The sequence below is a fragment of the Tetrao urogallus genome (genome assembly GCF_951394365.1).
Source record: "Tetrao urogallus genome assembly, chromosome: 10".
NCBI classification, from domain to species: Eukaryota; Metazoa; Chordata; class Aves; order Galliformes; family Phasianidae; genus Tetrao; species Tetrao urogallus.
Window position 1 is genome coordinate 6,046,314 of NC_136823.1, and position 14,781 is coordinate 6,061,094.

The 14,781-nt window shown below is 43.6% G+C and overlaps 1 protein-coding gene across 1 annotated transcript in view; it reads left to right on the forward strand.

The window, feature by feature from the left end:
- Positions 1–712: 712 nt before the first annotated feature.
- Positions 713–14,781, forward strand: part of FBLN2 (fibulin 2) — a gene marked incomplete at its 3' end in the record, with an annotated part of 70,419 nt that continues 56,350 nt past the window's right edge. Inside the window, exon 1 of the mRNA XM_079540470.1 lies at positions 713–2,076. Within this exon, the coding sequence (XP_079396596.1) occupies positions 738–2,076 (1,339 nt within the window). The 5' untranslated portion in view covers positions 713–737. The remainder of the gene's footprint in view (positions 2,077–14,781) is intronic.

Consider the following 14,781-nt stretch of genomic DNA (forward strand, 5'->3'; position numbering starts at 1 on the left):
TACAAAGAAGTTCTATTTTAGCACCGCTGGGGCAAGAAAATAACTGTTAATGCTGAGAACTGAAGTGCAAATGATTGCTAAATGGAGGAAGGAGGCAGAACAAAACTCCTGTTATTTCGAGTTCACATGTGTTAACAGACAAATTCTCAGGCTGAGTTTTGGCCCTGAAAGATCCTTAAGATTTGGATCTTTCTAATTAAAACAAAAAGATTAAATATCTTAAATTTGTATCTACAGAGGAGCAACTGTCCATTTGTTTATTATCTGCCAAAAAAATCTCTCTCATTTTTTTTTTTCCTAGAAAGAATGATTTAACAAAGGGACATGAAGTATAAGGACCTTATTTTTATTTTAATATGCACATATATTCTGAACAGATTAAAAATAGAATAGTAAAAGCCTTTTTTCTTTTTAGAAATAGGCATTGGAGTAGCAGGGGGGGAGCTTGTAACTCCAAACTTAGTGCCTACAATGCTTGGAAGACTTTATGATTAATTTCATACTTAGGTTTCCAGATGTTGGATTTCATCCCAACTTTTAAAGACCTCTAATGTTTAACAGGATATGTGCTGAGTGTAGTCTTTAACAGAGTTTTCTTTCATAATTCTAGGGTCCATGAGAAAAGGTAACTCGGGAAAACGCTGCAGAATTGGAGCTGAATATACAGCCTTCTAGGAAAGAAACCAGCAACGCTTAAAAGTGCAGCTTTGGACTGGAGCTGTGTTTTTGGGAAGACTATGGATAAGCACCAGAGCTGGCAGCGGAGCTGTCTGAATGCTGCCTTCTTCATGCTGCTGTGGAGCGGCGTTTCCCATGCACAGAGGGACTGCACAGGTGTGGAGTGCCAGCCCCTGGACAACTGCATCGACGATGTGCTGGAGCCTGGTGAGTGCTGTGCCACGTGTCTGCAGCACGGCTGCACATGTGAGGGCTACCAGTACTATGACTGTGTCAACGTGGGCTTCGTCAATGGCAAAGTACCCGAAGGGCAGTCTTACTTCGTGGACTTTGGAAGCACTGAGTGTTCGTGCCCCAAGGGAGGGGGTAAGATCAGCTGCCAGTTCATGCTGTGCCCAGAGTTGCCCCCAAATTGCATTGATGCGGTGGTGCCAGCGGACGGGTGCCCTCAGTGTGGAAGAATAGGCTGCCTCCACGAGGGGCAGAAATATGTAGCAGGACATACCTTCCACATGCCCCCGTGCAAGGTCTGCCATTGTCCAAATGCTGGTGGTGAGCTGATGTGCTACCAGCTTCCTGACTGTAACACGTTCGCCTTAAACACCGTGAGTCCCATGGATGCTGAAGACAACGAACCAGAGAGGCACTACGACGATCCGTACAGCTACGACCAGGAGGCACCGGAAGGAGACAACACCCAGGTGGAATCTCCAAAAAAATACAGGAGCTATTCTTCCCATTTCGAGCAGGAGAGCATCAGCCAAGAGCAAAGCGAGGATTACGACTACCTACCAGCCAGCATTGCCCCTTCAAGTTCAGCTGTGGCTGATACATATGCTGAGGAAACAACCACTCCGCTCACCACACCAGCACCAAAGCTCCTCTCTGAATTTCGCAGTGCCACAGAAAGAACTGAGCGAAAGAGGGTGCCCAGCACTACTGCAGCACCTCCCCAGCAAACAACGTATAAGGAAGCCCCAGTAACAACCGTTGCTCCTCTGGAGCACACCACAGCTACAACCGAGACACCCAAACAGCTGGGAAAACTGGAGAGGAGACCAAAGGGGAAGCAGGGGGACAAGGAAAGGAATGAGCATGAAAGAGCACCCCATTCTAAAATGAAAAAGCATGCCAGAAAAGAAGACCCGGGGAACAGTATTCATCTAGACTTGAAAGAGGTGAATTTAACAGAGCCAAGTTCAGCAAAATCTTCCCATGAAACACATGAGGGAAATGCCTTTCCCAAGGTAAAGTTCAGTGCAACAACCTCTCCTCCTGTTGCTTTAAAGGAAGACCGTAGTCAGTCATCCCAAAAGCAGTCACAGACACTTTATCGTTACCATCCTGAGGAAGTTGGGGACCCCAACTCTATTCACGCTAACCCCAGATTACCAGAAGGTAAGGACTATTTCCAGTGTAGATATGTAGATGTCTATGTAACACTTACTTGCAGTGGCATTTCTCTTTCCTTATTTTCACTCCACACGAATATGAAGTCAAGCAAATCTCCAGTTATCTTCTTTTAGCTCTTTCAGAAGGTGGCTTGTCTTTCATATGACTCCACTGCTACTGTTTCACTACTGCTTGCCTTATTTCAGATAATGATTTTACCTTTCATTATTTTCTCTTCTTCATTTCTAGTGCAAGGTCAGAGAAATCTTCTACTGTACAGGAAAGAAATTGGATTTAATTATTTATCTGTTTGGATTCTCCAGTTACCAGCTGAATGTAATCATATTTGTAGCTTTCATCCTTTACTAGAGGAAGGAGTGAGATGGTTATGCTTCTAGGGCACAGCGTGCATCCTACACAAACATTTACAGCACTTGTTGTAATATTTATCCTATGGCTGAAAGGCTGTCTAAGCTCATTAGTAGAAGAACTTGGTGGATACATTCAAACACCACTGAGGACTAGTACAGAGAAAGGACTGCTTCCTGCTTTGGATTTTTTTGGGGGCTGGAAGTTGATGATGTTTATGATCAACTGTGGCAAGTGTATGCATTTCCTCTCTGCCTCTGGATTCCTCTTGACATCTTCAGTGAATGTTGATTATACGCTTTATGCAGTGCTCATTACAGTAATGAATGCAAACTTCATCGCTATAAATTAGCACGTATACAGCTCATATTTTCAATTCATTTTTCATCAAATCAAGAGTAATATCTCCATTTTCAAGATGTGGCACAAAATGTTCTCATGAGAACTCAAATGTATAATACTTGCAGTCTGAGTCGAGAATACTGATTACTCCCTAGAAAGTGACATTTCCTCCTGGGTTACCTAGGTAGCCCTTCTACGTGTTAGTCCATCTACTCGAGAAGTTTACGGGAGATAGGAGGTGGTAGGTTTGAGAAAGAGCAGAGGCTCTTGGTCCCCGTGTAAGCAGCATGCCTTGTTTACCAAATTAAAGGGGTATGAGGTCCATGAATGGAGACGATAGCCCCTTCTTTCTCTTTCACGTGTGTTTTTATTGTAAAAATTGACTTCATAGTCAGCGATAGCAGCCATAATCCGTCAGACCTTGATGTCTTGATTTCAGCAGAACAGTGCTCTACAGATCAGTTCTACCTGCAGAACTTTACCGCATTACAGTAAGCCAGGCAGCTTCCAAGAAGGCAGCTTGAACCCAGTGCCTTGAAATGAGAAAACACTGGCTGAACACACATACCATGCAGAGGGATGTCCTTAACAGATGGAGGCTGTCAAATGTGATGTGATGGATAGTTTACATGCTTCAAGCCTTACCTCTGTGCTACCTTCTCTTCATAGATGCCTGTTTTATTTCACATCTAGATACGTTTGTTCTGTGAAAGATGAATCTCCTAGGCCTGGCTGACTGATGATCCAAGGGGTAAACTGGTTCCAACCTTCCAGTTTGTCTAACCTGAATGAAAGAATAACACCTGTGTCTGCTCTGTGAAATGTGAGTGGCAAAAAGTAGGTGCCCAGTTTGTGCACTGAGTTCACCTGTGCTCAGATTTACACTGCCAGGCTATGCTTAAAGCTCTTCCCTCATTTCTTGCAGCCTACCGCAACATCTCTTCTGAGCTGTGTATCAAGGTTGTGTTATACATAGGTCTGAGTTAGTACCACTGAACAAGAACCTATCTTCTGATGATATTTTAATCCAGTCTACTTAAATTGTTGTTTTTTTTTTTTCCCCTTCTCAAAAATGAGACATTGGTGAAACATTCCTAAATTTTCAGTAATAGAGTTTAAGAAAGGCTTTTGGGGTGAAAGAGGTCTTCTATAGAACTAGCTGCCACATTTTGGAGTCTCCTTAGGATGCTTTCAAGCTGTCATCCATGGGAACTGCTTGGCTGGCACAGGACTAGCTGAGGTTCTTGCTGGATAGTAACAAAAAGTGATGCCCGTGTGCTGTGAGGGAGCTGCAGAACCTTTCCCAAAACCAGAAGTCTCCCTGGACCTGACTAGTTGCAGTGCTTGTGCCTAAGGACTGCTGGATTTTCTCTTGTGGTGGCGGTGTTCTTTTAATTGATGTGGTTGTGACTCATGTGAGCAGATCCATATGTTCCATGTAATAAAACACATACATCTTCTGTCTCTTTGGTGATTCCTGAGCTGGTGATAGAGGGCAAGTGAAGACATTAGTCAGCCTTGAAAGGAACATTAATTCTGCCTGCAGATGTAGAATGAAAGCATAAATTTTGTGCATGTTATTTCTAACTACGAAGTGGTGTAATCTGCTCGAATTGCCAAATATCTTTTCCTCTCATCTTTAAAACCTGCGTGGCCATGTTGCTGTTTCCCAGCAGGGCTGCTGCTATCGTAACAAAGTGCTGCCACACCTCCAGCTGCATTCAGCCTCCCCTTGGGGGCTGCACACAGCCCTACAAGGGATGTGGGTAGGCCCAGCTCTGGGGTTGCAATGTGAGCCTCATTGCCTGCAGCTCTGGGGAGGATCTTCTCCAGCCTGGCTGCATGGGGATGCGGGAGCCCCCAGGCTGTGTGTGCCCAGCATTGGCTGCCCTGCAAAGCAGGCTGGCCTAGGGGATTGCTTCGGTTCTTTTTGCACTTAATTGACTTCTCCTGCTTTTCTCATCAGTCTGTGTGTGGGGGTGGACTTGCTTTATTTTAGGTTGTCCTTCCTTGAAATCTTCAGTACACTTACTAAAATTTCATCTTAATTGCTTTTTTTCCCCTGTCTTTATTTGGGTTCCCAAGTCCCCAAGTGATACATTTTTTTTGTGTCTCTGGGGACTTTCTACATACTGTGTTATTTATTTTAGTATTTCTTTCTCTGGGAAGCTTAGAGAAGTATAAGGGTCTTCACAGAAACATTTGTTACCACTGAAAATTCATCCTAGAGTAGATCGCTATTGCATTTTTTTTTCCCTTCCTATTGGCTGTGTCCTGGAATCAGTGGTTGGATCCCTGGTGCCTCTGGTTAATCACTTGGCTTTGTGACTTATATTTTCTGTATCTCACTCCAGTATTACATGTAGCTGAGCTTTCATCTGCCAAGTCTCTGCTGCCTCTTCTGCAATCTTATGATAGAAACAACGTGAGTAGGTGCTCGGGTTAATTTTGCCTTTTGATGCACATTCTCCTTTTGTGCTTCATTGTCCATCTGTATGTCAGCTGGAGGCTGTGAGGTCTGGGCTGGGCCAAATCTGTCTGCGTTCTGCTGCTGCTGTCAGACACAGGTGTGTACAATGAGGTGTGCTATCACACTGTGTTTCACAACCTCCAGCAAAGCCTATCTATTTAGCATTTTCACTCATGTTCTCCAGCAAACTGCCATTTCTTTCAGGATTTCTTCCTCATTACTGTTTTAGAATCATAGAATTGTTTGAAGGACTCTTAAAGGCCATCTAGTCCACTGCACTGAACCTACAGTTCTATTAGGTGCTCAGAACCTGCTCCATCCTGACCTTGAATGTCTCCAGGGTTGGGGCACCATTGCCTCTCCAGGCAATCTGTGCCAGTGCCTCACCACCCTTAGTATAAAAAAACTTCTTCCTTATATCCAATCTAAATCTCCCCTCCTTTAGTTTGAAACGATTTCCCCTTGTGCTGTCACAGCAAACCCTGCTAAAGAGTCTGTCCCTTTCTTTCTTACAGCCCCCCTCTAGATACTGGAAAGCTGTTCTGAGCTTTCCTCAAGCAGCAGTTCTGCTGATTGCCTGGGTGCTACATGGGGTTGGGCCCCATGGCTCCCTATGGCAGCCCAGCACTCACAGAGCCAAGGGAGGGAGAGGGCACTGCTGTGGTCATCCCCAGTGGCCCTGCAGCAGGCCCAAGGGGACACTGGTGGCTCTGGAGAGCTGAGCCCAGCAGATGGTACCTGCCCCAGCAGGGCTGGTGGCTGTTGCTGCACAGGGGTTCACCATCCTGTGCTCTGTGTCAGCCCGCACCACTCTGCTGTAGAAACACTTCTGTCTTCAAACTGCACTTGTCATAGTTCCCATTTGTACACTGAAGAGTTCTCCAGCCACATGCAGACCTATTGAAGCTGCTGTGGCAAATGCTAATTAATCCACTCCTAAAGGAATAGTAAGCGTAAAGTAGAGGTAATTACTCAGCTGAGAAAGTGTAAATTAAATACTGTTACCAAGGGAAAGGATGAGATTGATAGAGACTATAGTCTTGATACAGTCTCTTTCCAAACATTGATCTTATCCTGTCATTTACTGCAGGAGCAACAGAGGGAGTTTTAATTTCTGTATTTCCTATTTCCTCATAATAAAAATGCCCTGAACAGGGAAGGGCTTAATAAAACATATTTAAAGATCTTACTGTCAGGTTTTTATTATTTTTTTCCTACTTGTTTCCATTTCCCCAAGCTCTGCCAGAGCAGTGCTGTTCCTTGGATAAATGTAGCTCAGGTAGCGAGCAGCCTCGATGTGAATGTTTTATGATTTGCATTCTGCTTTTGGCAGCCTGAATAGCAATTTGTGTCTAGCTGGAACTATTGTGTTTCAGAACAGAGGTATTTTTCCACTTAAAAAAATCACCACTTGTGGATGAGTTTATCATGGTCATTTTCAGAGATAAGGATAATTGCTCTCCAACTGAAGTAAATTTGTGAGACAAGATCAGTGGATTGGAAAATAGCAGTCATTGCAAGTGAATCCTTATCAGAAGGAGGCACTGGGAGGCTCTTGTGCAATTCCTGAGGATGTAGGCAGGTTTTTCAGCCATCCACCTACTGCGTGTTTGCTCAGGGACCGAGGCTTATGAAGAAAGACCTCGCTTTTAGTAACTGAGGACAGATGGGAAACAAGAGATCTGTGGAGCACACCTGCACTGAGGGCTTCCCTGAGCACACCAACTCTTCACCCCTTCATCCTGCTGCTGCTGTAAAAGGCACAGAGGGTGGGAAAGAGGGAAGCTTTGGAAGCACAATCTCAAACTGCAATTACTTTGTACTTTTAAATATTAGGTGATGTGTTTTTTCATGTTTACTTGCACTACCTCAGGCTTAAATCTGTATTATATACTTGGTCCCAGCTCTCTCTGCAGCAGGAAGAAATCAGCTCTGAAACCTCAAACTAAGATAACTGCAGAATAAAAATAAACCCGGGGAGAGTGGGATGTAGGGAGAAAAAAGCCTCCAGGCCAGCAGTGTGAATTGGGCTGAGCTACAGCCCCAGGCGAGTGTTCAGCTGTCTCTTGGGTAGGCACAGCTTTGAGAGGGATAATGGAGGAAGATAGCTTCAATGAGTGTAAGACAGGCAAGAGTACTTACAGAAAGAAAGGGATGAAAATGCAATAAAATAGAGAAGCTTTTTAAGAGAGAACCACAAAATAGATGTTCTGCCCAAAATGTCGTTCCCACCTTGCCAGGTGGTATCTGAATGCTACCGTGTACCAGGGGCTTCTCTTCTTAGTCCTCTCCCCTTGCTCATCTCTTGCTACATTCCTATGTTAATGAGAGCAGTAACTTCAGGCTGGTGTGCATTTGACACTGCTCATGGCACAGGACTGTGAACACAGCACAGTAAACCAAACCCTGCCCCAGCCACGTAAAAGGAGAGCATTCACACTAATTGTTTGCAGACTTTGAAATAAACAGTAGCCAAAGCTATCAAATCTCCAGGTGCTGCTCTGCCACATGTGACTGAGCTCCTGCTTTCAGTGGATGCACCACTGAGCTCATGTGAAGTGCTCTGAACGGTTCCTCATAAGGAATTTGAGCACAAACCAGGAGCTGACCTAACCTACCGGCCTGGGCATGTCGGCAGCAGCTGAATTGTGACTATCCAGACTTGCCCTAGCCAGGGGCACGCTTTCTAGGTCAGTGTTGATGTTTTTGTGTTTGTGCCTAGTTGATTTCTCTAGACAAGTTGCTGCATGACTGCTGCTCGCCTGTGTGTGTTTTGGGAGCTGCTGCAGGTCAGGCTGTAGCTGGCTTTCCAACTGCCAAGATTCCACGTGATCCACAAAGCTCTGAGTTTAGTGCATTCTTCTTTCTGCTTTTTTTTCTTTTCTTTCTTTTCTTTTGCAAGAATCCCCCTTGTGAGCCTCACCCAAGCCTTTCTCACCACAGACCTTGTTCCAGTCATCATCTGTCCCTTTAATAGAATGGAGATACCTACCAAAGGTCACTAGCTGTTGCAAGTTGACCTTGCAAGTTGAGCTGTTGGAGAAGATGGGTCTCTTGTTTTCTTTTGTCTTCCATAAAGTTGAACAGAGCAGCTGCTCACTTCAGTGTGACCTTATTCATAAGGCTCTGAACTCCTGGGGACAATGGCTGGCAGCTACAATGTATGATACAAGGTGGGATGAACTTGTACGTTCCTTCAGGTCTTGCTAATCTTGCCTGAAGAGCAGAATCTTTTTCTCAGCACTTGGTGCGATGATGTGGGTTGGTCAGGTTTTCATCCACTGACACACGTTTTATACACTGTGCTCTTCTTCCTGAAGCACAAGTACTATTTATTACTCATTCGGCTGACTGGAGCACTTTTTCTTATAAGGGAATGTACTGTGCTAAGTGTTGGCACCAAGGGCACCCGCAGACAATGTTTGAAGAAGGAGTGAAATGGGATGAAAGTGCATGCCTCACTGCTGGCCCTGATGTGAACTCAAAAGGCAGTGTTTGCCTGGGACAGGTTTTCCGCAGTGACATGGGACACAGGCAGGTATTCTCAGGCATCCTTTAACTTCATGGGATTTGGGTACCAAGACAGTTTAAATCCAATATGTTGAAATAATAAATGTGACTGGAGTTGAGCATCTAATTTATTATAACATGTTATCCCCTAAAACCCCTGGGCATCAAAATATCTTTGGAAACTCACTCTCTGTACCTATTTTGTGGAGGTAAACATCATCCATCTTTTGTGATAAGTTAGTTTCATCTGTGGTTTGCAAGAACGTTTGATCTCAATTATGAAATTAAAATGTGCTGGAGACAAACTGTGGAATTGAGGTGGGGGTTGTCTTGTGCCACTTAATTAAGCTCTTGAAAACACAAGAACCCTGGGCTCCTGGGTATCTCAGATGTTGGCACCTTTATAGTACGTATCTGAGAGTACTTCTCTTAAGAAACAGAATTAAAATGAGACTTATTTGGAGTAGTGTTTGTGGTGTTATAATCAATCACTGAGGTATTGACACAGAGTATAGCTTGTTAGAGGGAAGCAAATAGAAGTAGTAATTTCTGTTCCAAATTTTGTCAGACAATAACCTTTTGAACAGTTTCAAATATGTGGGCCAGAGGAACATAGCATATGCTTACTCATGAAAGGATTTGTAATTTCATTACCCCAGGCCTCTCAGCAAGCCATATCTCTTACCTCTGAGGGATTCTTAGGTAACAAGCCAGCAGTAATTGGGATTTTATAAAGATCTCCTTATGTGTGAGTGGGTTTTATGTTTTATTGACTATTCCCAATCTGTCTGTGCTGTGTCTGAGATGACTGATTGTCTTCTAAATCTACCAGAAAATCCAAAACTCCTACCCCAAAGCACTGGTGTTATAGACACCAAGCCCAAGTCTGAGGGAAGGACAGGAAAAAAGCAGTCATGCTATCATTTGGATCAGCACACCCTGCTGCATGTTGCCCTGCCAGTACTTGGGGCAGGGGGCTGTGTTGCCTCACAGAGCCCTTTGCCCTGCTGCTACAAGCACATTGCAGGGAACAGGTCTGCAAGCAGTGGTGTTATAGAGCCTGAGGGTCTGCAGTTGCTCGCTGCCTGATGGAGCCTTGGGATTTACTCCATCAATAGACCCTGCTGATGGTGATGTACCTCATTAGGTGGCGGACAGTGGCTAACACGGGAGCTCTGGGTGTTAACAGGGAGGCAGCTGCTCACTGCAGTCTGTCTGGAGACCAAGGGGCAAATGAGGTGCACAGATAGGTGCATGTAGCTGAGGTTAGATGTGTCCAGGTGCCCATGGCAGACTGCTCATGCTGAGTGCAGTTTGAATACCAAAAAGGAAAAAAGTAAAAATGTGGAACTGTAATTCCTTCTCCTTCCTTGTCGCAAGTGCTAGCTGCTTTTGTCTTGCTTTTGTGAGCTATAAGGATGCTGCTTGCATTTACAAGGGCTCAGAGATATTTGTAGTTTTGAATTACTGAATACTAAAATACATGTTTATAGTTCCAGCAGTTCTGGGTTTAAAAACTACTAACAAAATTACAGAATGGCTTATGTTGGTGGAGCTATAAAGCCCATCCAGTTCCAACCCCTCTACCTTAGGCAGGGTTGTCACACACTAGATCAGGCTGCCCAGGGCCCCATCCAGTCTGGCCCTGAATGCCTCCAGAGTTGGTGCACCCACAACCTCTCTGGGCAGCCTTACTGTCCTCTGAGTAAAAAAACATCCTCCCAGCTTCTTACCTAAATCTCCCCTTTTGCTGTTACCAACCCTATGGCAAGCTTCTGCTTGCATCTTGGGCAGCCTGTATTGCAAAAGAGTTAGGTTTGTTTACAGTGTTATATACCTTTCCACTAAGGTAATTTAAGTTGAGCATGTGAATGTGTCTCATGGATTCTCATGGATAAATATGTTTTTTAGGATGAACTTTATTTTGTATGATGTCAATATGTAAAAATTTAATTTCAAGAAAAATGTCCATCTTCTCCCTTATGTTGGTGAGCAACTGTGCTGCATCTTTACCTTTCATACTTTTCTTGGTTATCACAGAACATCATAGTGGATTTATCCCCTCCACCTGTGCTGCCTGTCAGTTCTTTCCCTTCTGATAGGCTTGGAAGAGCCAACTTTTGTGGACTTGTGGCTAAGGAAGCATCCTTTCACCTGTGTTAGACACCTGCCAGAGAGCTGGCTTATCTGCAGAGAACAGAACTGAGGAGAAAAATCAGCTCTTGCAGCAAAACTTCTGGGGATACTTCAGGTTCTTTGTCGTACCTCTCACTATATGTATGTTACTTCCTGTTGGAATTTTGAGATGTGCTGTGCGTGTTACTTACTGGAATGCTTTTCCGAGCACAGATTAAATGGGTTAACATTATAAGGTTATGCACCTTGTATGAAGTGAAGAATCAAAAATATTTCTTGTATTCATGTTCTGATTGAGACATCATCCTAAAGAGTCTTAGAAAACAATCATTTTTTGTTGCCAGGGATTTGTAACAGAATGTGTTATACATAATACCAAACCTCCTGCGAGTCAATAAGTGCATGACACATGCAAAGGGAATTCCAGAAAGTATAGTTCCTTATTGAAAAAGTGTCTTTTTAATGAAAGCAGAGATTGCTATATAAAGAAGTCATTTGTTACAACTCTTTTCTTAAGGTTAAAGTGGTGGTTTGCATTGAAAGCAGAATGAGAAACTTTTGAATTGGTTTAAAGATATTTAAAAAGTCTTTAAATAATGGTCCTGAGAAATCACTAGCAGGAAGACTATAAAGAATATAAAGTCAATTAATTAAGAATATAAAGAATATAAAGTCAATTAATTATCTGTTTGGTGGCACGGAAAGCCCTACTTGGTACTTGCTCAAGGAACTAGCAAGTTGATGGCTATTTCTCTGCAGTGCACAAGCAGGCACAATTGCAGTTCTTCAGATACCTCTATAAAACATCTTGTTTATGGCCTATAAGCTGCTCCGGATTAGTATAATTTTCCCTTATCCAAGAATTTTCATCTGCAATTTGCATTAAGTTTTCTTGTGTTGGAATTGCTTGTTTCATGAAACTACCAGTAGTTGCCATTTCCAGGTTCAAAACTACACTATTCTAGCCAAGGGATTTTGCAAGATATTTACTCTGAGTAACTGTTTTTGTTGAAGATAACACACACTTAAGTAACGTCTCGTGTATTAATGATAAAACTTTTACTGGTTCTCAGTCAAAGCTGATAAGCATTGTCTTAACTTATGGCATTGAAATCAAAAGAGAGTTCGGTACGAAGTCTGTTTTACATTACCAGGTTACATAAATGTTTAATTTCAATTGGTTTGGCTTATGTGTAGTCACAAGCAAGTTGTGGTTTTGCTTGTATCTTTGAGTGAGGTTGGAGATAAATGTGTAGGCTTTCCAAGATCCTGTGTACGTCTCAGACTTTGGGTTGTTGCAGTAAACTAATTAACATGCTTTAAATATATTCTTGAAATACAGAGTTGTGTCTTGCCCAGGTATGGCAGTGGGCAGCAATGCTCTCTGGACTGCATGTACCCCTTCTCCTTTGTGCTTGGCCCCAGGCACAACAGGAGACAGCTTGTGCTGCGGCATGCCTGGAATCCACTGTGGGACAGGCAGAAGCTCCCACCACCTTGGCATTAGGTGAAAGTTGACCAATCTAGATGAAAAAGAGTTATACAACTTGTTTCTTTGTTGTTTCTGATGGATATAACTGACCAGTTCAAGTCAGTGGAAGCTTTTAGAGTCGACCAATGTTTGCCTTTCAGTGTGAATAGATTGGTATCCTGAAAAATTCTGGTATGGTGCAGCAGATGCCAGTTAAGTTTACTATTTATTCTCACACTCAAGTGCAAAGGTTAAATTAATTAAACTCTTTGGTGCAGAAACTGATTCACCTTTAACCTTCAGCACCGTGTTACTGTTCTCACTTGGGTGAGTGCCGACCTCCCAGCATGCCAGCACAGCCTGGGGCACGCTGCTCATCTGCAGCAGGATGGTGGGATGCTTCACCTGCACTGCTACTTGTCTGCACCACTACAGGCTATGAGATCTGACCTTTATTAGGTAACACTGAAGTCCCTTCGTAGTGCGGTGAAGCGGCTTTATGCAGTTTTGAAATCTGACCCTGAGATTTCAGGGAGTTTATCCATTCAGCTTCTAAATGGAGTCAGTAACATTTCTTGAAATAAGACTTTGAAGGTCAAATCCTGTTCTGTCAGTGCCATATTAACCCCATTACTTCCAGTAAGGTATATACTCATTTCAGTTTTATTACTTCTTCCTATATTACTGTGAAATAGTAAAGGGCAACTGTTAACCATTAGAAATCCTGGAAACAAAGTACCCTCTTTAAAGAAGACCTCCTTACCTTTCACGTGTGCATTGGTGAAGTGAGCTGCTCTCACTCCACAAGGCTTTCTTTGCAGCAAAAAACCCGTATTTGCTTCTGTCTGTTATATTTCCTGTCAGGCTCAAATTCCTCTCCCAGATCTTACAGTTAATTTATAGCAAGCAAATACCTCGTGAAATGTCTGATCATTATACAAATACGTTATTAGAGCCATTTGTCTTTTTGTTTGTAAATTCCCCAAATTGAATGTCTGGATAATGGATGTTTATGGAGATGCAGTCAATAGCATTGAGAGCACACAGCACAACGTGGCACCGAGGTCGCGAGCGAGCCACCTTATGTATGGCAGGCAGGGGGGGCTCAGTGCCTCTCATGTGGCACTGCAAACCCTTTCCTTTAGGAAAAAAAGTGCTGGTGTTGATGGATGAACAGACTTCTCCTATCCATGCTAGTGCAACAGAACCAATGTTCACACTGCTTTTTTTATGTCTGGTGTGGAAAAGCCCATGCTCCCCCATGGAGTTAATCATGTGCCTGACCACAAGCACATGGATTAAAGTCAGTTTTTCAGGTGACTGTAGCTCTATTTTTCCATTGAGAGAGACCAATTCATTGTTATATTTGATAAGCCTAGAGTATTTGTGTTATGTCATAAATATATTAGCGTGAGGATCGTCCTTATGTACTGCCTTCATACTAGGTCGGAATACTGTAGTTCCTGGAGCAAATCTTGCCCTACTTTGGTGCAATTGCAACACAAGTAGGCATTTGTACTAGTGCAGAAACCTTCACAGCACTTTCATATTTTATATCCTTTAATGCCAAGAAAGAAAAAAATATATATGCTGCAAAATAAAGGAATTAGCCCATATTCTGGAAGGCCAGAGGGCCACTGTGCTGAAGTGGTGCTTGAATCTATTCTCAGAGATGAAGTGGAGAGGCTTTCTAGCCCTGCCTTGTTTGTTTTGGCTGGCTGTTTGCTGCCACCTTGCTGAGGTTTTCTTTGGCTGCTTGAATCTGCTCCAGAGTCATCAGAACCTGGAAACTGCCAAAGCTGATGATGAATACAAGGGAGAGAGTGTAGCTGCAGTGCAAAGAAAATGCCAGTCAGCCATGGAGTAAAGAGCACTGATATCTCTGGCACTGTAGCCTGTGGTATGCTCAGTGCTGTGGGTACGTGTTGCCATTCTCCCAAGAATGGAAAACAGATTATCTGCTCTCATGCCCTTCCTTCTGGCAGAGCTAGTGATACAAAGCAGGTTTATCAACATTGTCTCACATGGGACTGAAGGGGTGAAGTTGAGGTTTTATCTGTGCTGTATCTTGATCTAATTAGGAGAAGATGCAGCATGCAAGCTCCTGCAGAGCAGCTTTGGGCTGGCACTGTGTGTGCAGCCAGTAAGAAGAGTAGACAAAGCTGTACCTGCATGCAGAGGGATGCAGGCTGAGCTGGAGCCTAGAATTTCAAACTGGTGTTCATTCCAGAAGTTACACAACATGCGGGATGAATGTGCAAATGCAGCCAGTGCTGGTGTATGGATGGCACATGACTCTGTTGGGTGTCAAATGCTTTTTAAAAGGTGCTGTGACTTCCAGCTGTGTGTTGGGGAGCTTTAGATAAGGCTGGAAAATGCCCTTGTTTTGCTTGCCTTCTTTTCTGATTCCCAG